Here is a 22,412-nt window from a genome sequence, read left to right as displayed (position 1 = left end):
GCTGTCCACACAGTTCTCTGGGTTCTGCATACTGAAGGATGCATTTTTACTGGAGAGGTCACACAAATCTTCCTGCCTCAAGATGAGGCATTCACTGCTATCACATAACCTGTCATATCATCAGGCTCCAGTGCTCTCTGTTTGCTGTCACAGCTAAAGTATTGAAAATCCTCAATATTGCACTGCTGCTCTGACCTAGTAACTCAGATGACTCTTACAGCATAACAGTGCTCTGTGAATGAGAAATTATTTCAGAATTGATTGTATTTAAAAACAGCATATGGTTGAGAACAAATCCTTTCCTTTACTAGTAGTCAAAACAGAAAACTCAGCATTCAGAGCAAGTACCATCTGTAACATTAGCTGGTTTATCTTCTGTTAATATATATTCTCTATAAATACCAGTTTCACCTGAAAAAACCTCTCCCAACACACTTTCTTCTATGATGGTAGAGTATGGCATACAGAAACGTTATGTTCCGTGCTACTACAAAAAATGCTTGAATTTTACAATACTACAATCTTGCTCCAAGACAGCTGGCAAGCACTTTGTTTAAAAAATTTCTCCTTATTGCTAGTGCTACCATTCCACTATCAATTGGCCCAAAACAGATGGAACAAACATTGCATTAAGAATATATATTCTAAACAATACCAAGACAAAAGTAAATGCCATCTAGCAAATAGAAATGGGATAGATTACACAAAATCCAGCCTATTAAAACAGTCTAATAATATTTTAAAAGTTATTTTACTTTAAGGTTGAGATTAAAAATAGAGATGCCCTGTGATGTGTCTCTGCAGACCCTCCTTACTCATTTGTGCATTTGGAAGATTTCTGTCATGTCCAACTCTGCATGTTATTGACATTCTTCAGAATACACACTTTCAGAAAAGCATTAGCAAACTACTGTCAATATCCTTTGGCTGAAAAAAAGCAATGAAAATCAACACAAAGTAAACCACTGAAATGCAATTTATAACGTTAGTTTATATATGTGGGTAAAAAGAGCAATTCCCCAACACAGCCAGTCCTTACATCAGGATTTCTGCTATATATATGTATATACATATACACACATGCAGAAAAAAACCCCCTTTATTCTTAATAAGATCAACTGCCAGCTGGAGGGAACAGATACATACAGCTAAATTCCATACATGTTCCCCCAAGTATACATAAAGTACATAAACGTACATGTCTGTATGCACACAAAGATACACTCTTGTACACTGGCAAGAGTGAGGTATCCTCAGCTTCTGCAAACTAGGGAGAAGATGACACTCTCTTTATTTTTTACCCTGAGACACACTTTCCCAAGCTCCACTACCTTTTATTATTCTACATCAATAAGTATTTACTGAACAATGACTCAAATTTAGAGAGCTATGAAATATTCAAGTACAAGCTACAGATTGACCTGAGGCTTACACATATAAAATATAAGATGCAATTAAAAAAAGGCAAAACATTAGTGAAGTTTTACCTTAAGACTGACAAATTAAAACAAATGGAAAAAAGCCCCAAACCCAAATGCTAAGTTCCACAAGGCATATATATTCATTTTTAAGTCTTATTTTGAGATTTATACATCTTGAGGCTATGCAAAACTCATTAAAAAGAAACAAGAAGGTAGTGACTGCTATGACTTCGACCCTACATCATGGCCTCCAGCAGATGAAACAACTATGGGATTTATCAGTTACGCCACAATCACCCACTCAGATCTAATTCTGACCAATGACCTGAAGAGAAAAAGAGAACAAGGGAGGGACAGGGAAAAAGAAATCAAAAGAGACTGTAAATCCCTAAATTTTACAAGGAAAAAAAGTCACAAAAATCATAATTGTTGGTTCTACAATTATCTAGGCATAAGTCTTAAAGTAATGACCAAATTTACTCTGAGTTCAAAGTTTCATTAAAACTATACAACTTATTTTCTCACAGCCTTAACTTTCTAAACAGTTTAATCCCTAATTTCAGATGCATTAAATAAAGGCCTACTTAGGAAAAAAAAAAAAAAGCCAGCCAAACAACCCAAAACCTGCCCCTCACATTCTTCAAACTCATGTGATACTTGCTGTTTACTACAAGTTTAGAAGTCTCACTGTTGGCACCAATGAAAAAAATATTGGAGCATACATAACTACAAAAAATTATCTTTAAACAGTGTTTGAAAACCTTTCAGCATGTTTGACCATTAATATGATTCATCCATAACATCACTATCTGCAGAGTAATTTCCTTTTCTCTATGGCAGGTGGACTTCTGAAACAGCAGAGGTTTTATGCAAAGGTTTATTGATGCGGCATCAAACGCAACAAGAATTACTTTCAGAGTATTTCTGAACTCTCTTCTATTTTTCATAAGGTTTTTTATGATCATACAGATGGATTTGACTAATTTTAGACACTGCATATTTTATTAGGGCTTAAAAACTCATTAAAAGACTGGTTTATTTTATTGATACCTCTGTAGCTTTTAAACACTTGAGGTAAAATTTTCCATGATTGACAGCTATCTTAAGGTGGTATGACTTTTTTTTTCATTCTCAGCAGAAGTGTCTCAAGCGATTAATCATTCTTGCTGAAGTCATGGAACACAAGTGTTTCAGAAAAACTTCATGCCTTAAAGTATGGACTCAAAGCTGAACATTCACCTTTTGTGAACCGAGCCTCCAAGCTGACACCTTGCTCCCACCAGAGTGACAGCACTGCTTGAAGCACTGCTGCTTTTCCTGCTTGCTCAAGGAGAGTTCCATACAGACCATTCCACATGGTGACAAAAGATTCCTTACAGTGAACAGACTCACCTCTACCAAAAACCCTGAGATAAATACATCAGTATCACCCTGATGCTGCATTTGCAAAAACAGGTGGAAATAGCAAAGAAAACCTCTGAATTGAGGTAGCAGTTACTTCTATGTACACTCTCTGGTATACTCCATATATCAAAAAATGGAGGGTTTAAAACTACATACCAGCTAGAGAGTTCTCAGAGTAATTCTGTAAATAACTGTCATAGGATTTCTGGTATGTTGAGATGCAGACATTAGAAGCCAAGACAACTGTAACACTTCTGCACTTATAAAGAAAATGGCAGAACTATTGTTACTAAGCACTCAGATACGGTGATAACAAACATGTCAAAATACAAGGAAAAGTATTCTATTGGGAAAAGGATTTAGGTACAGCACAAATAGGGAAAGTGATACATGAACAGTGCGGATAAAACAAAATACTGTATATTTAGTTATTGTCTATAATTTATTGATGATTTTTGACCTTTTCTAGAAAGGATGGTAAGCAGGGTTAGTTTTGACTAGTCAGGAAATCTGACCTCATAAAAATATTTTTAGGCATATGTTTCAATGTTTTTTTTTATGTTTGAGCTAGCAGCATGTAAGATAGCTCTGAAAATTTGCACTCCCTGGGGGAGTATGAAAAAACCACAAGATAGTCAGTGTAAAGCTAAATATGTAGTATGAGAACTGAACAATAACTTGAAGTTTTATTAAGTGATCTTATTCTATCTTTAAACCCAAACTAAACATATCCTTGATGAAACAGAGCAAGGCTTGCAAAGCAAAGTAAAGTAACAGGAAGTTAGTAAATTACTTATTCTGCAAGTATTATGAACTTTGAGCAATAAATTCACTTTAAACTCATACTAATTGAAAAACAATTTATCACTGAAAAATGAAGATTATTAACTCTGAGCAAGGAAGATTGCTATTTAAAGCCCACCCATTCATTCCTCACTCTTTATATACTTTGGATCCAAAGGCAGCTTGGTAGACATGCTGCCATGTGCTGCACACAGTAAGCAAAAATCCTTTGATCCTTTTATTACTGTATCTTATTGTAATGATATTTACTTTTCTAAAAAAGCAAAGATACCAAATGGTTAGGAAAATGTAAAAGCAATACAGATAACAGCTAATTTCCTTATTGAGGGGGTTTTCAAGTGGTGGCTATTGGAAGAAATATTCTGCACTTTAATTAGAATAAAATTTGTTATTGATTTTCATATTTGTCTTCTAGAACACAAGTTTGGAGAATATCCTGTACACATACTATATTAATATTCCAAATGTATGATTAGATCAATATTCATTGTCATGGAAAGATATTCCACTGTAATGGAAAGTTGCCGTATCCATATATTAAAATTTAGGTAAAATGCATTAAACTACACTGATGATATCTCATGGCCTCTGTATTATTTTCTGTATCACTACCCACATGCAGATGCAATATCAACATTTAAACTTCAAATAATTTCACTTCGCTCTTTAAATCAAGGGAATAAAGGATTTAAATGAATGTACCTAATTCTAGATCTGTAACAGCAACAGGCAGTTATCTTTTTCCTTTTTATCCCCCACCTTTTTTAGACTTGGTTTGTAGTCAGTGGAGAAGAGATACAGACTTAAATTACACTTGAAGTCAACCATACTCCTAGTATTTAACATTTCAGCATAAGCTATGCTGAAAATCCTATTTATTTAGAAAATACGTAGACAATTGTTCTCAGAAAACTTTCCAGTGATCACATAAAATAAGGCCATCTTTGTAAATCTCATGGAAAGTGAGTACGAGTCATATATGAAGTAACACTGGTTTAGAGTTTAACCTAGGACACAAAGTTTCTTGTGCCTCAAAGTGATAATCATGAGAGTCTGTTGAGACAAATATTTTTAGCTCTTTTGGAACGCTTTCTGTACAAATGTGTCAACCTCTGTCACAGGAAACTGGACAATGACAAAATCTTCCATCTGCTCCAGGGGCTACCCTATTAATTACATGATGGAAGAACCATTCTAGAGTCAAAGGGGTACTAAGTCTCTAAACTTTACTAAAGTCTCCTGTCAAATTCACAGAATTATTGCTGACTCTACAACAGTGTAAATACTGAAATATTCATAGAAATTTCTTAATCCACAGCCTGAAATTCTAAACAGACTGGCTGTTTTCCCAGCTATCCATTACCTTTTGCACAGGAACACTGTTCAGATCCATTTTTTAACTGCACAGTGATATATGAGTCTGCACAATACTGCACTGACTTTAACTTAGAGGCAAAGCCTAAGTCATGAAGCTAACTGCATAGCCAGAAGAAATATAAACACTTTTTGACTGCAGAAGCAATAAAAGCTATCTTATGTCCCTTCCCATAACAGAATTCAAGCACAAGGCTACCACTCAGATTTTATCGTATTTAACTGAGTTAGGGAACATGTTCAGAGGAAGCTGTGTAGGCAAGTGGGACTGCGTGGTTGCCCATTTATTTGCCAACAGATAAATCCTAATGAAAGGTGCTGTGCTCCTGCAGAGGTGCCTCAGTGATGCTGTGGCATCTCTGTCACACATCTGAACAATGCTTTGTCTGCCTGAGTGCCACTGAAGTATCTACATAGCTCTTGATCTAGGTCAGGCCAATTTCAAGGATCAACGCCATGACCTCTTGTGTTCTGCTCCAATACAGATGTAATTCAACATTAAAGTAGCTACAGTATATCCTACTAGACTTTTCTCAGGTATTGACCCTAGATGGCACCTTTTAGTCAGCAATGCATAACAGGAGCAACAACAAATAAGATTTGTTAATTGTTACTGTAGAGCAAATAAAAGCATCTCTTCCTGTGTGAGGTGGTGACTGTGGCACTCATGCTTCCGTGATACTCATAAAGGCATACTTTTAGCCATCTCTACCCTGTCTGAATATGTAATATGCATGAGCAGTGGTATCAATTTTACTTCCTCTTTAATCTTGAAACAGGCAATGGTTTTACGAGTAAAAGGGGGACAAGTTCAAATATACTCTAATTTTTCCTGTTTTGTCTAAAGCAAACAGCGTAGATAGTGTGTTGTAATAACCTGTAAAATACATTGTGATCTCAGGGCTCAGTTAGCAAAATTGCATTTTGATACAGTTTTCACATGCTGTGCATTTCAGTGGCTCTGGACTCAATGTACCTCCCTCCTCTCAAGACACACAGCTCTGCATTGCCTGCATACTCGTAGTGCCTAATGCCATTATAACCCCTGATAGTCCTGTCTGTCCAAGCTCAAGTAAGTACATTTATTACCCATATGAATCAGCACTGCATTCTCAAATCACCTGGGAATCTACAGTTTAACCTGAAAACATTTACCTTTAGTTTTGCTGTCTACACAGTTATGAGCTTTGCAATTATGTCCCACTATTAACTGATCATCAATTAAATCAAAAGATCCAAGATCATGAGTTTTTGGAAGAAAGCACAACTTTGTTCTTCAACTTGGGACAGTTTAGACTGAAAACATCACACTTTTTAATAAGTTCAGTTTTTATTTATAGCTGTCAGGAGTATTCTACTCAGTTCACGTTTAGCCACGTCAGCTAAACTTCTGACAATCAGGATGAGACTTAAGCCATTCTATTTTACTAGCGGCATACCTTGAACTGTAAGAAAATTTTCTTTTTTTCTTGCTTATATAAACATTGAAACTCTCCCATTCATATAATCAATATGTTAGCATTTCTACTAATGTTTTGGCCTTCTATAAATAACACCATGGGACAGAAAAACCTTCAAAGTGACCAAAACATCCAAATAAATAGGATGACCCTTTGTGTTATTACCTGTTTCAATTTCCCAAATATAAACTGAATTGTCTTCACATCCAACAATTAGCACATTCTCAAGAGGGTCAAATTTTATCTTCTTCACAGGAAACAGATGCTTTCTAGCATGTAAGAGACATTGTCTCTTCTGGAGGTGTAGAATTGCTACTGAGTGGTCACTGCACAGACAGCACACTATACTCTGGTCTTTTAACTGCAAAACAGAAAACTCCAGTTTCAACACTGCAACCACTATAATTCATAACCACATCATTTAAAAAGGCCTAGGAAGAGTATTCCAGTGATTTCCTTCCCAGAACATACTAATTTTAAAAAAATTATATGTTATGTCAGCCAACATCTTCAACTTGTTTTAGCAGGCTGACTATACAACTAATTTCCTGACAGGAAAACATACCTCCATCTTTTTTTTTTCCAGTATTTTAACTATAATAATTTAAATTCCATTTATTCACAATATTAAGCATATCAAAGCAGTGATTATATAACCAACTATACAGTAGCAGTTGTCCTAGAAGAGAAAGTAGTAAAAAAATTACCTTAAACCAAACTGGTGTTCATGTGATATAAAATTATGTCAGGTCTAAAAAGCCAAGAGTAATGTATTTCTAAGAAAAAAAAAAGTTACAAATTCCTTTCATACTGTATGGATCTGATACTGCAAAACCTCCCCTTCCTGCAAATAATTTTTGGTGACACACAGAGGAATTCCCCCACAGCACAATTCAGCTCTTTAAACAAGACTGAAACACAAGCCAGGCAGGCACTAAATCCTATTCAGTCTTCAGAATAAAGAGTAAAAGGTGTTTTACAAATATTAAAAACTTTTTTATTGGAAACCATTTTTTGCGTACTTTATCTTGGCATGTAAGTGAACTGTGAGTCATTGCTAAGTATCAAATCTGTCTTTGAAGGCTTTGTAAGAGGAAAAATTGAAATTCCAGCCCCACAGAATACATAGTTCAAAAGTTACATAGAACATTCAGTGCAATACATTTTCACCTAAATTTAACTTCAAAATTTAATTAATTAGAACACAGCTTTAAATTATTCTAAATATCATAAAATGCAAAAACATACACACAAAGGACCAAAAAGATGTGTCAGGAACCAAAATGAAGTGTATATATTTTGAACCAACAGAGAAGATTAAAATACTGTGTTCAAGCTCCTAGCCTCACTGAGTAAGTTTTTAAATTTCAGGAGGAGTTAATCAGATTGACATATAAGTCAGTAATCATGACAATAAAAATGGTGAATAGAATGTTAAGAGTTTTAATTTAATATGTTACAAACTCAGAAACTCAACTCCCTGCAATTAAAAGCAACTTTCAAAGACAACAAATAAGTGAAGGTAAATCAAGCATAAAGTAGTGTGGGCTAAAGTACTGCCAGATAGTGTTTTATTTTCTCTTGCATATAAATATACACACACAGATGGGTATACAGAGGGTTTTTTGAGACATCATTTTTTATGCTTTTACTTACTCTGTAGTGTTCTGGGGACCGCAAGAGCTCTGTCACTGCACCAGACTGCAGATTAAACAGCTGTAGGATGCCTCCAGTAAATATATCCCACAAGATCACAACAGAATCCTGGCCCCCTGATAACAGCCAGCTGGGATCAAATCTTACTGATTTGTCATGTGGATAAAGTAAGCAAGTGACTCTGCTACTGTGACCATTCAGAACCTTATAAGGTAGATTATCTGAAACAAGATGACACATTATTTTTGCTCTTTAAGAGTAGGAGTTCCATATTTTACAGCACATTTCCTGAAAGTCAGGATAAATATAACCAGATTTTACATGTTGTCAAAGAATGCCAAAACAGTGACATGCCACATATCTCACTTCTAGGGGCTATCCAATCCCACAGCCATTCCCAGATTCCTACTACTGGAATGCACCTCGGTAGTACTAAGCTGTGATCCAACAGATCAGTTACGGAAGGAGAGAGATCATCATAATCTTCCATTTTCCTCATTCCATTCCTGACTGCCAGCCCTGCTTTTCACAGAATTTTTACAAGGATCACTGGAAGTGATGCCAGAATTATGAAGTCTCCTGTGTTTGAGATGAATCTGAACAAATTGCTAAAACTTACCTTTAAGAAAAGATATGTTTTCTAAAAGTCTTGCTCTTGCAGTTTCTAAACCTAACGTTACAAAAATTTTTCCATTTTCACATCCACATACAAGCTTATCAAGACCAGGTATGTACACAGAGGAACTGACAACTGCACTTCCAAATCCATCTTCAGATCCACAAAGTTCATGAATAATCCCCTCTGACATGGAATGATGTTTATCAAAATTATCCTGAAGAGTCCACATGGTTGTAATTGGGATCTCTAGAGGGTAGAACAAGAGAGGATTTTTTTATTTATGCAAAACAAAATATAAAAAGTCAAACTAAACAAAGTACACCTTTTCATCTCTTGATCACTTCCCTTATCCTTTCTGCAGTCTAGGGTTGGAAAGCCAGCAGCTGCTACTTCTCCTAACGTCAAGCAATCACTACACAATGAATGAATGAGCATCACTTTCTAGTGTAAAAAGTTTTTTATGAGAATTTTCATTTTCATGAAAATTGACTCCAAGACATAATGAAATAGATGGTAGTAAGGAGCCAGAAGTGCCAAACCTTTTGGAGAACCATCAAACGTTGACACAGGAACATCAGGAACGTGCCACAAAGTGATCCGTCCTGAAACTTCACCAGAAAAAAGAACCTTGTAGAAAGGCTCCTTTCTTTCATTCATGAAGCCCATGACAGAAGGAAGACTCTGGCAAAAACAACAGTAACTCAATATTTAGAAAGAAAACAGATAATATAATAATTGTAAATGTGAAGAGGGTTTCTTTCATCAAAAGCCATAAAATTACAGAATAAACCACAGCTGATTGCTTATCTGCCACTAAATCCTGCTCAGACCAAGTCTACTCTGCCTGCTACAAACCCCTCAAGGATCACCCCTGCTTTGCAAGTATCCTTGGCTAAACCCATATCCTAAATGGAAAAGTAGACTGGGAGGTCTCTCCAGGTTTATAGTTCCACCAGCATAAGGACCAAGGGCAGGCTGAAAAAACAATGCACTGAAATATTGACAATCTTTGCATCAAAACAAATTGAGTAAAACTTCAGTCATCACAGCCTGCATGACTACAAATAATGAAAGGTAAGAATTATGCTTTCACACAGGTAATAGCCTCTAACACCATCATTCAGTCATCAGGTGGTCAAGCATTTCCAAAGAGCAATGAAGCTGCTGCAGGGTGTGGAGCACAATCCTGATGGGGAGCAGCTGGGGGAGCTGGGCTTGTTTACCCCAGAAAAAAGGCCCAGGAGAAAGCTTATCACTCTCTAAAATTACCACATAAACTTATTACCTCATTACCTGATAAACTTAACAGTTTTACAGATTTTTTTTTTAACAGATTTCTGATAATCAGTTCCAAAATAATTAACTGCCCTGTAAAATAGTTTGGTTTATAGTCTCAAAATGGAGTTCAAAACAGATCACACAGATGATTTGGTTCTCTCACAAATCTGCTATAAAAACTACCCAGGCAGTAAGACAAGTATTAAAGCAGAAATATTAAAAAAGAGCAGGTCATTATTTTTTAAAAAACATATATTTGGGGGGAAGCATATGTGAACTTGGTACCACCACCATAACCCTATTATTTGCTAAGCCATGTGTTTTGGCTGTTTCTTTTCCCTCACCTTTCCTGACCTTTTGGCATCCTTCAGCAGTTATCCTATCTGATTTTTAGATCACAGCATTTGGGGAAAAGCTGAATGGCTTATGTTATTTCCCTTCAACTGAAAATTAAATCTGTCAGGCTTCACAGGATTATGCAACAAGCATGCTTTCTAAAAGCCTACATTTGTCAATAGAAAACACTAGAAAACCTCACACAGGTATATATTTAGCAATGTTTCTAGTCAGCTACATGTAAAAATCTGTTTCTGTTGAATATTTTCAGAAACTGCTTAACAACCTGCTTGAACTGTCACACACACTCAAACTAAAGCAATTTCAGGCAGGAATTAAATCCACATCTTCCAACAAATGTAACTTCATTAACAGCATTAGGAAAAACCCAACAGAACCAAAGCTACACAGGATAATCTGTTCTATTTGCTCTGGTTCATTTTTTGCCCAAATAAGAAGGCCTCCCACATATCTTTCCTTCCCCCCATTCCCCAGCTTCCCAATTACCCAATTATAATGAATTTTCTTCTTTTCAAACCATTGGAGTTTCCTTATTTATGTGTGATCACACAAAACGCAACATAAGTGAGTGAAGATGTAGGTTTTCCAACACAGCTGTGTCCATTTGCGATACCTGTCTATACAGTAACTTCAAATTTGAAATTGGTGTGACATGCTCTACTAAATATAAATTCGCAAACAAAAGTGTAGAGATGATATACTTATTCAGCTTCCTCTTTTCTTAACATTAGAGACTTCAACCCAAGACCGTGGACATGAAGAGAGTCATATGTGTCTCATTTTATGCACTCTGGGTACATCAGTCTGCTCACAGTGCAACAAAGTTCTGCATGCGATTCTGCCTCTGAAGGCTGCAGCCCACAGTACTCTGGATAAAATGCCACAGATTCTGACCATTCAATTTCAGGTGGATACACAACCTATTTATATTGTTACATTGAAACATGCATACATTCCTTAATAAAACAAGAACTAAGTAACTTCCTCACATTTTGCTCATGGGTTACCTTTTTTGATTTTGGTTTTAGGGCATAGTTGTACTTGTTGGGAGATTTTATTTATTTTATTTGAAAGCAGAAGCTTCCAAAATATTTTAGACCACATCTTTGTTAAAAATATTTTTCTTTTTGCTAAAATTAAAGAAGAAAAACAAGAACCAGTCTGTATAGAGTCAAAGATAAAGGCTTTTTTTGACTGTGAAAAAAACCCTAAATATAGCCAAAAATCAGGCAAAATATGTCACGAGCCTCTTCAAGTTTGTAAGCAACAATTTTAAAATGAAGGAATAAACATTACTACTTGTTTTTATGGAAATTAAATCTGCTGATGAATTCATAAGTTCTTTTGGGATTATTCAGGTTATTGTAAACAGACAATAAATAAACTTTCAAGCCATTACAAATTTACCTTATTTTCCTTCATACCAGTAAAGCTGAGTAAATGAGGATAAACTGTTTCCTTCAGTGCCTTCCCATCAGCAGGGTACATGCTTTTAGAAAGGCCACTGTATAATTAAACAAGAAATTTTAAACATACAAGCTTTAGAAAGTCATTTTTCAGAAAGCAGAACAGTAACATCCAAGATTCACAAGTTCAATTAAAGGTAACCAAATAAGTAATTACAGGAGACTTTTTGAAATCACAGCACCAGCTGCCCAAGTTCTACATGGCTAATCTTATTCCTATGTCCCCTGCTGTGTCAAACAAAGACTGAGGGCTGTCAAACTCAGGGTAAATCTTTGAGTGCCAAAGTGGTTTTGTTCTGGTTTTTGATCATTTGCAACATGCAGAGATTTTCCATAGTAACCCTCCCAAAGTTCATCTTGTACCTGAACTTTTTGTGTGAATTTCCCATCTGAGCCCACCTGTTTAGCAGCTGGTAGATGTAACTGTGGCCATCTTCTGTCCAGATGATAAGTCTGTAAGCTGCCAGCACTTCCCCACCAGCAAAGCACTGACCACTCTTACAGAACTCAGTACAAAGCAAGGAGAAATCACAATAATCATAGACCTAATTCAGAAAAAGAACAAAACATACACAAATATTATTGGCAAATTCATTTTAACCTAAACTGGGTTTGGGTAGTGAATCAGAAAGTAGAACATGAGTTCAACTCTTCATAGTTGAACAACTATTTTTAAAGCCTAACATGTTTTGATAAACTACTGCAAAGTCAGAGTCAAACCATACAGTTCAAAGTTAAAGAAACTGACAGTTAAAAAAAACCCAACCAAAAAGTAGCATTAGGGTCTTATAGTCTCATTATAGAAATTAATAGAAATCAATGGATGTTACAGATATTTTTCCATTAAAAGTGAAAAAGCCATTCTACACATGAACTCTCTCAATAAATGCTTTTGTATAGAATTTAAGTAGCCCAAGAGACATCTCAAGGATAGTCTACAAGTACATTATCTGAAGTTAAGACCCAGATATTTGTGAATTTTTTTTACCCCCTCCTGTACCCACAGAGATGTTGGAATCAGGTTACATGTTAAAATAATTCTGATTAATGTAAGAGAAATTTTAGCCTTGGAAAAGAAAAATACAGATTTTTTTACAATAAGTTTCAGTTGAAATATATTACTTTTTCTCTAAAACTGTTATTTTTTTTAATTTTAGTTACTTTATTATAGCTTCAAGAAAAAGAAATATAGCCTGGGGTCTTTAGTTTTGCTGCTGCTATCAACAAACAAAGGTCCCAGACTACTGAGGACTTGCCAATTGTGAGTACTTCTGTCATACTTAAACAGGGATTTTTATTCTTTGTCTCCCTTTCAAATGCACTGTGGAGGGGAATATAATGCACTCAGTGGTCTAAAACTGTCCAATACTTAAATCCCCCTTCTATCCAGCCAATTTGGAGTTAAACTTTTACAGCAGAAATACATTCATAAAAAATAAAGACTTCATCTCTTTCACACAGTTAAGATAAGCCAAGAATTGTTGCAGGCATAATTATATTCGACAATTTGTGAATGCTTTCTTTAACATAAGGAGATAAACAAGTATCTGCATGTAAAAAACGTATTAGCTTTTCAAAATTAACAACATTAACAAGAAGTGTAACTCTCAATAATGTACCTGCCAGCACATGGAGGACACAACAAGAAGGAGCCTTTCTGTGTAAGTACAAAATCTTACTGCTTGACAGTTTATGCAGTCCAGAGATTTTGATTCCTTCTCGCACACACATTGTTTCTCCTTTACAGCACAGAGGGGGAAAAAGGCTATAAAATTTGTTTCAGATATCTGAGCTTTTAGTACAGAAACAACCCACTTTCAAAATTCAAAGCAAGCGATAATTCTCAACAATAGAAAGACAACTGGTTCACAGCTAACATGTAAACAGAGCAAGCTATAATTCTCAATTAACAAAAGAAAGAAAACAGGTTCACAACTAACATGTAAACAGAAGAATGTAAACATTCAGTGTGGCTCAAACTATGATCTCACTTAAAGAAATTATAATGAATGTGGAGAAGGACCAAAGGCAGGCCATAAATACAAACTGCTGCAATGAGTATCTGCCAGGTATTCTTCAGTCAAAAAATAGCTACACTACCCATAAAACAGAGGATCAGATTCAAAAAAGCTGATGAATATTTTACTTTCCCACTCATTCTTGTTGCAACCAGAACAGTCCAAGATGCTGGTGTTGCCAAATGTCCGGTTTGCTCTTAACACCTTTAAAGGCAGTGTAAAAGTAATTAATTTTCTTAGCTTTGTTTTGCTACATGTTCTGCTAAAAACAATGTATGTATTTTCATACTTTTTGTAGGAATATCAGAAATATTAAAGTAATCACACTCAAAATTATTATCTTGGAATTACAGTTATTAATTATTGATTAAATCACTTTAAATGGATATTTTCTGTTTTTTAAGATACCAACAGTCTCAAAACCTCTCAGAGAAGGGCTATGTATGCTTGGAATCATGCCTATAAAACTGAAAGCCATTTTCTAACATCTTGAAGCTTCAGTTATTCCAAGTAAATCCAACAATATTTATTAAAATACTGCTCTTTAGAATTTAGCAGATTGTTGCAAACTCTGCAGCAGTCCCTCCACAAAAGGTGCCCCCAGGCAGTAAAAAGACTGCACCACACCATATGTTCCTCTGACATCTGTAATCAGTTGTTAGAATCCTCAGAATTTTTACAACAGAGCAGTGGGGTTTGCTCTAGGAATGTTGAAAAGATGCACCCCAAAACACCACAGATAAATCAAAACCACCAGGATGGTATCAAACTGGACAGACTCTCCTCAGGGGCCTGATTTGACCTATAAACAAGTAGTGCTGCCCACACCCTGCAGTTTGTCCAGGCAGTGGGTGAGTTAGCAACATTCAGAGAAGTCTGTTGATATTTTGCCATTTCTGTCTCACTGTTGAAGCCCCTTTGTGAATCTAGCTTTTAGAGTATAACTAGAACACAAAAATTGCATCCCAATTCTAGCACTTGCTCATAGAAGGTGACAGCTGCTGAGAATATTAACCCAAAAAAGAGTGAGTTTGAGGGTAGAAAAATAGGACACTTGACACAGCAAGAGTGAAGACAGCATTGTGAAAAGCAGACCGAGGAAAACAAAATCTAAAGGACCATTTTGAAGAGAGTAACGAGGGCGAAGAGGGAGTACAAAGGCCAATATTGAAGAGCTTTGAGTTTAAAGGACAGAATGAAGGGGTTCAAAGACATTATGAGGATAGCAGGAAAGCATTGCAACTTAAGCATCCTGGAATACGAAAAGACAAGAAGCCTGGCCAAAAGTTAGTACAGCTGCCGAGGCAAGAGCTGTCCAATGGGCCAATTCTAAATAATGCTATGAAGACATGTTTTCACAATTTTCTAACAAAAGTAATAAAATCTATTTCATACACATCCAGAAGAAGGAAATTTATTCATATTCTGTTTCAATACAGCCTTTACTTGAGAACATTCATGTTAACACTGACCTGAATGCTACTCAGAGATGAAGACAGGTCCCATACTTTGAGAACTCCAGCTACAGACACTGCAACTAAAGAGTCCTCTGTGAAAAGTTAACGTGAAATAGTCAACATGAAGCCAAGTTCAAACAGCCCCTATCTGTTCAGCACCAAAACAGGGATTCTGCAGGACGCCGCTTAGATGAAATATCAGTTTTACACACAAAAAAGTAAATTATATACAGAAATACAAAAGATGTAAGCAAGCAGTGAATAATGTATTAACAGAAGGCACAGAACTGTGGTATTGTGCTTTTAATTTATCTGATATTACAAAACTTATTTATACTTAAATCAAAGAACTGAGCCGCTTACAGCCCATATAGGTGTTTTTTCTCTAAAAACATTAAATAAAACAGCCTCAAAAACACCTCTTGCACTATTGTACTAGCAATGAAACCTTAACATCATCTCTATAACATCACTGTTAAATGATTTGATATTAAATCAAGCAGGAATATATCATCTATGCATAAATATTTGATCAGAATTTAATTAACCTACATAAATATATGTAAAACATATACCTTGAATTCTTGCAGAGTGTACAACACACATACATTTTATCCAATCAGAGGACTGAGATGATGACAAAGTGTGAAGAACACCCAAAGTTTTAGCATCAATAATAAGAACATCTTGATATTCTCCACAACAAAGAAGCCAGCCTTCACCTGTCATTCGGAATGAGCAATGGTAATACTGTCCAAGTGGAAAGCAGAGAGTCAGCACACAGATACACAAATGGCATGAAGATTTTTCACACTGAACATGTCATAATCAACACTTGTGGCATCACTAAAAAAAACTAAGGCATATGTCAAACCATACCCAATATTACTAGTGACACTAGCAAGGCACACAGCTTAGTGAAAGGTGCTTCAGACTGAAAGCAGCATCTGTCCTTCCTAAATATTAGGATTTCTGTAATTTTTGGAAGGAAGTCAGGTGTTAATTTTCCCTATAAACTGCTAAAGAGTTTGAGACTTGTTTTTCTGAGAGGCCCCTCTCCAAATATTTCATAAACCTCCTGTCATCAACAGTTGTATGAAAAGGAAGAATCAGATGCAGAATATTCATAATTAAATTTTTCATAATTAATTACTGATTACTTTCCAGGAAGGATTTCTACTCCATAGGATATTCTTCATTCTGACATTAAACACCCTAGTGCTCAGAATCTTCTGAACACTATTCTCAGCAATCACAAAGGGAGAAAAACCAACAGACAAAGCAAAGGGGACGGAGTGCAGAGTGACTATGAGGATTTTTTTTTGCTGGGTGTTCTATATGTGCAATGACATCTGCATTGTATGTCTAGCTGTAATTTTAAACAATTTCTATAAATGCATACACAGCCACCTAAAAACAGATTTACATTCATTACTAACTTTAAAGGGAACAATCATCTAGTCAGACAAAAATATCAGACAACCCAAAAAGCCGCACCTCATTTACAAATTTTCTGTACAGTTTTGGTTATATAATAATTCTTGGCTTTTTTTCAGTAAATTAACTGAAGTGTGTAGTAAAAACAACTGCAAATAGGATAAATAGTACTACAGATATTATGAATAAACAGAGGCAGAAATACTTAGAAATTACAATTACTGTTACCATTAAATTAGCCTTGAAATAGAAGATTTTTATAGTCAGTAATTCCTCTGAGAAATTCCACACTGGTTAAGAGCCACAAATGTTTAAATGTTGACCCCGGTGTTGAATTTCATTTCAAATGGCAAATATTCAGTTTGCACTACTTGACATCTGCCATTCATAGTTAAATCATCTACACTAAACAAAAGGAACCTACTAGAGCAGATAGGTTAGTAGTTCAATTAAAACCAAACATTAACTACAGCACAAGCAACCATTCCCCACAGAACAACAAGGAAAAAATCTACAACAAAAAACAACAGAAAATCTGCAACAGAAAAACACAATTTATTGCAATTATCAGAAGAAGGCATTTTAAGAATAGTTTCCCCTCCTGGCAACACCTACTTTTCCCTAAGCTTTCCTGTTAGATGTTCCTGTTTTCTATTTTGCCCAAGTTATTAAACAAATATAATTATTAGCCACAATTAGGTTTAGCACATTTTAAATAGAGAGGAACTACCAATTTTCTGCAAGTACTTGCTACACCTACTTGAAGGGTAAGTAAAAAAAATTAAGAGAAGTTAATTTTTCATAATTTTTGTCAGCAATATATCCAAGCTTTTTCCTCTTCCCTTTACAATGAACAACTGTATTTAAACTCCTCATATTAACCAAAGCAGTGTCAGGAAAAATATTTTCTTCTGGAAGGGTTAAAAACTTTGGATTCCAAATTGGCTGCGCTTTGGAGTTACATGAAGGCTCGGATACCCATCATTTGGAGCCTTAGTTCCACCTTAGACTTCCTCACTGAAGAGAATGAGCATTTTAACTAACACAGGAATCCTGAGCATCTCCTCTACTAACACATCCAGAAATAAACCATGTCCCAGAATCAAACCTATAGAAGTTGGGCCCCTCAGTCTCACTCACAAGTGTATTTCAAACCCTCCCACACTTGAAAATCTAGATACTTATTTTACCTGGATATAGTTTCCACTGGAGACACCTGAATTATCCAAAGCAATATTGAAAGTTTCTGAAAATAAGAGATTTGTCCTAAAGTTCTGCAGTGAATGAAAGTGTATTTTTGAAAACAGGGTGAATTATTTTGGAGGTCAGGAGTTCAGCACCAAAACCATTCAAAAGCTTAAAAATAAGTCTTTCAGCAGATTGTATCACCATGTTTGGCCAGATTACTTGTACTTTTAAAATGTCATGAAAAAGCCAACATCAAATTTGAAGCTTCCACACAATTTTAACAAGACAAGAGCAAAGACCATTTTTCACTTGGCTACCTGATGCATAAACAGTAAGTTAATCAATACTGCATTTCAAATATTTGCAGCTTAAAAGTTATCAGCCTGATTTGATTAAGGAATGCAGAGAAACATAAAAGTCTCAATTCTTTTCTTAGAGGAAAAAAACCTGAAAAAGATAAAAAATACTTATTTTGTGACAGGGTCTTTTTTTCCTACATTACAAGCTATACGTTTAAAACTGTTTCTGAAAAATACCATGTTAATAAAGCAAAACTCTGGTAATGAACAGAGAACCCATGAAAAGCTGCTATACTTACATGGATTGCTGTGTGCCTATAAGGAAGCTTTGCGTTCTCAATGCACTGTCCACTAGTGACATTCCAAACACACATCTCCCTGCCAAAGATAACTTCATATTATTCTCTGTCATTTCCACTCAATTGGCTGGAATAATTTTGTGCCACCAAGTTTTTCTTTAGTGCTGTATTTAAGTGTAGTCTGGTCATTTATAAAGCTTTTTGTTACAGATTGCTGGGTAAGAAAATGTAGTCATTAGCAGGGGATGACATACAGTATCTGTTTCTTTTTGTTTTGGTAATTACACCCTGCTGCCTTGCAACCAACCTGACTTTAAGACCAACTCTGGTCTACAACAAATTGTAGGTATACTGCCATTACAGCTCGTCAACATGTCACTGTAACTATCTGTCACTGGAACTACATCCTCCTGAAAATGATTCATTTCACTGAACTTAAACCAGACGTTTCAAAAAGCATCATGCATCTTCTCCCACATCAGACTTCAATTCTTGAGAAGAACAACGTTTGTGAAGAAGAAACAGTGCCATCATGAGGCTGTTCCCAAAATCTGCTCTCAATACACTCAACCACCTGAGTACCTGTGCAACACTACAGCTACATTTGGACACACTTAAGGTTGTTTGAGGAGACTTTGGCACACATGATTCAACATGCTGTGGGACTGGATTACAAGACAAAATCAAATTAAATGCTGTAAATGAGGCTGTATGAGATATCATAGCTCAGCAACTGAATGGTAAACTTTGATGCATTTAGATTTTATTAAAAAACAAGCACTACTTCCAGAACTGAAAAACTCATTTAATTATTTCTCACATTGCATTGTAAGAAATCTTCTGTATCAAGACTTAAAAGAATACACTGGGGACAGCATTTTATTATATAAGAAATACTACTTAGTGATTTACATTTTAACCTACCTACTTTCCCATTTGATGCTAAACTCAAAGCATTATTTCTTAATATTTTTCAGCTGAGCAATAGCAGCATCAAAGTTGGTAGATCCAAAGTCACAAATTAGGTGAAAGCTTTATACTGTTTGTGAAACCTTTCAGAGCAATGCTTTTTTCCTTGTTTATATGAGAACAAGACAAAGTCACTTAAGAAAGCCCTTAAGGAAGCAAGCAGGTAGCTCTGTTTCCAACAGATGAAATCCTAACAGGTCTTCAAAACCCAGCTGAAAATGTTATCAAATACTCTTAAGTGTAACTTAGCAGAAATGTAGGAAATAGTTTGACTCAAGTGACAGGCTATGTCATAACACACACATAGCAGACAAGGTGCAAGATCAGGGCCCTCTGAAAGTATATTCTCCAAAAGAGCACATCAGATCTAAATACAGAAAAGGAGCATATGCCTTTAATTCATGCCCATTCTGTTTCCATAGGTACTGACTGAGGAACCATAAACTCGATCAGAGTACATTAGCCTCTTCTACTGCTTCAGTTCTCGAGTCTGAGCTCAGGAAGAAACACAGAAAAACACCATGATACTCAAATGCTGTTGAATTGCTGATGCCCCCCAATAACCCATTAATTTCTCTTTGAATAGGGTTTAGTCGACCCCTTGAAATAATTCCTTTTTTCTGAATACTAAGTGGATATGTAAATCTGCCAAACCTTTCTGTTGTCCAAGGAACACGCTCTTAGTTGGACTATTGTATATTAACAACGTAGTCACTATCCTAAGTAGCTGCTATCATTTTAATATCATGGAAGTGGACTGAAACATTTCTGCAAATGCATAATCTGACCTACACTTGACACACATTTCATAATTTAAGAAATGAGTAATTGAATATTCAGTTACCTACCCATTTTCAGTAGCACTTACTACATATGGCTGTTTCTCAAACTCTCTTGCTTTTGCCAAACAAGTTACAGAAGCAGTATGGCCAAAGAGCATTTCTTTAGATGAAATCTAGGAGAACAATATAATGATTTACCTTAAACAATTTCTATATAAACTAAGGCTATCTAAAACCAAGAGAACTTGTCCATCTATATAACTGCCGATCTGCTTCATAGTCTTACATTCTTCCATCATGTTTCTGGAATGCAGAAAGATGTGGAAGAATTTTTATGGAATTTGCATAAAAGCTAAGTTTTTGTATTCACTGCATTCATCATCTGAAGAATGGCTGGAACATCAAATGTTATAAAACAGGCAATGTGCAGGACATCTCTGGCCTTATCCCTACAGCATGCACCAAAAGTGGCACAGTGAAGTAGAAACTGGTAAACCAAAGCTCTTAAGCATATGTTTGCTACCACAAATTTAAATAACCTGATTATCATCACTGCATGCAAAGGTCTTAATTGGAACAGGTAGTCTCATAAAAGGGCAAACTATCAGACTGTATTTGAGTCCAAATGGGACAACTAGATATAAAAAAATATAAACATAGTTCTAGAAACACAGAAAAAAACCAAACAGGAAGTGTTTTGACTCTGCTCCATTGTGAGAAAAATAAAGCAATAATTTGCATCTTGGTTACATCAAAAATAAAAGTTTCATCTTGCTGCTTCCACCTTAGTAGATTTGGTTTTATAAATATTTTTTCTTTAAATGACAGGTCATGCTTAGCAATGATTTACAAAAGAAAAAACCTTCACAAGATGCGAATCATGATAATTGTATATATTTACTTGCTGTCACTGCTCAGAGCACAAAGTCTCAAATTATAATCCACTGGGTGTGCTAATCTGTGAAAAATTGTCCAAAGTCTGCAAATTACAGGTTGCTTATACAGGCATTTCACTTTCTGCTTCATGAGTTTCCCATAACAAATATCACACTACCTTTTAAAATTCATCTAAATAAGCACGAGTCTGGATGATCCTATTGCCAATACTAAAAGATAAAACTGCTGTCTATTTGGCAAATTTTAGCACAGTGGACACAAACCTGTAAGTCTGATGAAAGATCCCAGAGACATATTTGTCCTTCTTGGCTCCCTGTAACTATGGTCTGCTGGTCATCTGTGATCATCACAGCAGTGATGCTGTGAGAGGGAGCTGTTCTCCCCCACACAGCCACAGCTGGTACTGATGCCTTCATGATCAACACCTGAAAACAAACAAGTCATGATGATCCTAAGTGGGATTAAACATAAGGAAAAAATCACCTAGAAAAAAGGGGGAATATAATCAACATTACATTTCTTACATTAATTTCCCTAGAAAGGGAAGCTATAAAATATTGCTGTAAGACACTGATAAGGCATTGAAACATTTTCTTGCTTTTGCCAACATCACACTAACAATTTCAGGGACCAGTACTATGAGAACACTGAATCATCAGCAGCAAGAGTTGTGCTGCCCCACACAGCCTGGCTTAGCTCTGAAAGGCTCACGTTTTTCTCCCCTAACGGGGCTGGTGGAATACACAACATTTTCCTTGTTCCCTCAAACCAGCAGCACTGCTCACTGGCAACAGCAGGAGCCAACTGCTGGAGCAGAGGTGGCACAAGAGCAGGGTGCCAATAAAGACTCTGTGATTTCAAGGAGGTTACCCTCCTTGACAAGAGAAACATAATATGGCCAAAATGAGAGAATGGGTGGTCGTGGGTCAGGGAGGAAGAGTAAAATGAGGCCCAAGATGGCAAAGCTATATACCTAACTATATACCAAATCATTCTGTGGCACATCCTAGAGACAAGAAAAAAAAGTAGGGTGACAGCAGAGTTGCAAGCTGACAAACAGAGAATGAATAGACTTTGTTGCTCAAAACATGAGTCCCTTGCCCAAAAAAATTTATCTAATAGATTTCTCCCTACTAAAAAAAAATTGATTTAATGGGGTTGTCCATCTGGCTGAGAGCAGTTTTGACTCCCATCAGCTGGGCAATAGACAGACTGAACAATGTCAAG

At 35.9% G+C, this 22,412-nt stretch overlaps 1 protein-coding gene across 2 annotated transcripts in view; it reads right to left on the bottom strand.

Moving 5' to 3' along the window:
- The window catches only part of WDR72 (WD repeat domain 72), a 96,233-nt gene that overhangs the window by 66,313 nt on the left and 7,508 nt on the right, over positions 1–22,412 (bottom strand). The window contains exons 2-13 of one of the 2 annotated variants that reach the window (XM_063169653.1): positions 21,449–21,610; positions 20,355–20,461; positions 18,538–18,616; positions 15,890–16,064; positions 15,330–15,406; positions 13,459–13,578; positions 12,239–12,384; positions 11,781–11,877; positions 9,278–9,419; positions 8,739–8,984; positions 8,120–8,340; positions 6,629–6,824 (exon numbers count right to left, since the gene is read on the bottom strand). In XM_063169653.1, coding sequence (XP_063025723.1) covers positions 6,629–6,824; positions 8,120–8,340; positions 8,739–8,984; positions 9,278–9,419; positions 11,781–11,877; positions 12,239–12,384; positions 13,459–13,578; positions 15,330–15,406; positions 15,890–16,064; positions 18,538–18,616; positions 20,355–20,461; positions 21,449–21,601 — 1,759 coding nt within the window. In that variant the 5' untranslated portion in view covers positions 21,602–21,610. Of the gene's footprint in view, positions 1–6,628; positions 6,825–8,119; positions 8,341–8,738; positions 8,985–9,277; positions 9,420–11,780; positions 11,878–12,238; positions 12,385–13,458; positions 13,579–15,329; positions 15,407–15,889; positions 16,065–18,537; positions 18,617–20,354; positions 20,462–21,448; positions 21,611–22,412 lie in introns of those variants that run through there. The other variant, XM_063169654.1, reaches the window with a different exon arrangement.

This window comes from Melospiza melodia, chromosome 15 (genome assembly GCF_035770615.1).
Source record: "Melospiza melodia melodia isolate bMelMel2 chromosome 15, bMelMel2.pri, whole genome shotgun sequence".
Classification (NCBI taxonomy): Eukaryota; Metazoa; Chordata; class Aves; order Passeriformes; family Passerellidae; genus Melospiza; species Melospiza melodia.
Note: the sequence above shows the minus strand (reverse complement) of the source record. Positions and strands in the feature narration are given on the sequence as shown.